The sequence below is a fragment of the Charadrius vociferus genome, unplaced genomic scaffold (genome assembly GCF_000708025.1).
Source record: "Charadrius vociferus isolate BGI_N301 unplaced genomic scaffold, ASM70802v2 scaffold871, whole genome shotgun sequence".
Lineage (NCBI taxonomy): Eukaryota > Metazoa > Chordata > Aves > Charadriiformes > Charadriidae > Charadrius > Charadrius vociferus.
In genome coordinates, this window is record NW_009646866.1 from 106,792 (window position 1) to 108,426 (window position 1,635).

The 1,635-nt window shown below is 50.8% G+C and overlaps 2 protein-coding genes across 2 annotated transcripts; one reads left to right on the top strand and one right to left on the bottom strand.

Annotated features, from left to right (window-relative positions):
• Positions 1 to 75: 75 nt before the first annotated feature.
• LOC104294732 (histone H4) lies at positions 76 to 441 on the top strand. Its single transcript, XM_009894374.1, has one exon. The coding sequence runs from the start codon at positions 77 to 79 to the stop codon at positions 386 to 388; it is 312 nt and encodes a 103-aa protein (XP_009892676.1). The 5' UTR covers position 76; the 3' UTR covers positions 389 to 441.
• A 207-nt stretch (positions 442 to 648) lies between these two features.
• LOC104294730 (histone H2B 7) lies at positions 649 to 1,074 on the bottom strand. The gene has a single exon (XM_009894373.1). The coding sequence runs from the start codon at positions 1,072 to 1,074 to the stop codon at positions 649 to 651; it is 426 nt and encodes a 141-aa protein (XP_009892675.1).
• Positions 1,075 to 1,635: the final 561 nt, after the last annotated feature.

Genomic DNA, 1,635 nt, shown 5'->3' on the forward strand with positions numbered 1-1,635 from the left:
AGGTCGGACCGCAGGATATAAATACCCACACGACGCCGGCTGCAGCACACAGCTCAGAGTAGACAGCGACCGCAACATGTCTGGCAGAGGCAAGGGCGGGAAGGGGCTCGGCAAGGGGGGCGCCAAGCGGCACCGCAAGGTGCTGCGCGACAACATCCAGGGCATCACCAAGCCGGCCATCCGCCGCCTGGCTCGGCGCGGCGGCGTGAAGCGCATCTCGGGGCTCATCTACGAGGAGACGCGCGGCGTGCTGAAGGTCTTCCTGGAGAACGTGATCCGCGACGCCGTCACCTACACGGAGCACGCCAAGAGGAAGACGGTCACGGCCATGGACGTGGTCTACGCTCTCAAGCGCCAGGGACGCACCCTCTACGGCTTCGGCGGCTAAACTCCCAATCGTAAAACCTACGCTGTCTAAACACAAAGGCTCTTTTCAGAGCCACCCACAAATTTCACAACGAGAGCTGTTTACTACGTAAAATACATAATACGGAATTAGAGATTTCAGGGTCACGTAATGTTGTCTACTCTCGTTGTTTATATAAACAAGTAAGTTCAGAAGTAGTTATATTTATCTGCAATTACCGCTCTTTTTAGAAAAGTGTGGGGGCTCTTAAAAGAGCCTTTGGGTTAGAGTTTTAAACCACTTTACTTGGAGCTGGTGTACTTGGTGACAGCCTTGGTGCCCTCGGAGACGGCGTGCTTGGCCAGCTCGCCGGGCAGCAGGAGCCGCACGGCCGTCTGGATCTCCCGCGAGGTGATGGTGGAGCGCTTGTTGTAGTGCGCCAGGCGCGAGGCCTCGCCGGCGATGCGCTCGAAGATGTCGTTGACGAAGGAGTTCATGATGCTCATGGCCTTAGACGAGATGCCCGTGTCGGGGTGCACCTGCTTCAGCACCTTGTACACGTAGATGGAATAGCTCTCCTTCCTTGCTCTCTTACGCTTCTTGTCACCTTTCTTCTGCGTCTTGGTGACAGCTTTCTTGGAGCCCTTCTTCGGTGCTGGAGCAGATTTCGCCGGCTCAGGCATCCTTAAAAGTTTCTTTGCAAGATCTTCACTGTATCTCAACAACATCGAAAATGGCGTCTGCCCCCCCTATTTATAAGGGCGTTATGCAAATTAGAGGATTGCAATCGTTCCATTCCTATTGGAGTAAAAAACATTAACGTAATTACAGGCATTTCCGTCCTGTAACCGGTCACAGCTTAGGCGCTGCATCTACACAATCATTGTGCTTTGATGGCGATACTGCCTTCGCTAACGAAAGAAGTTAGAGATACATAGTAAAAGATGCTCTGAGCACACGCACTAAATTATTGAAAACGCCTGCTACTAGTCCATTGGGTGTTTTGCAGAACTCGGTTTTTTTTCAGGACGTTTAGACAGAAATAATACTTTGTAGCAACTTTCCAGTTCTAAAATTGTTAACCGACTCAAAAAATATTTTAACATCACAGGTTTATTAAACACTTCAGAAAAGGAGTATTCAGTAATTAACAGCTCTCGTTGTGAAATTTGTGGGTGGCTCTGAAAAGAGCCTTTGTGTTTAGACAGCGTAGCGTTTACGATTGGGAGTTTAGCCGCCGAAGCCGTAGAGGGTGAGTCCCTGGCGCTTGAGAGCGTAAACCACGTCCA

Coding starts and splice junctions, on each gene's coding strand:
- LOC104294732 (XM_009894374.1), top strand. CDS start 77: ATGTCTGGCAGAGGCAAGGGCGGGAAGGGGCTCGGCAAGGGGGGCGCC.
- LOC104294730 (XM_009894373.1), bottom strand. CDS start 1,074: ATGTTGTTGAGATACAGTGAAGATCTTGCAAAGAAACTTTTAAGGATG.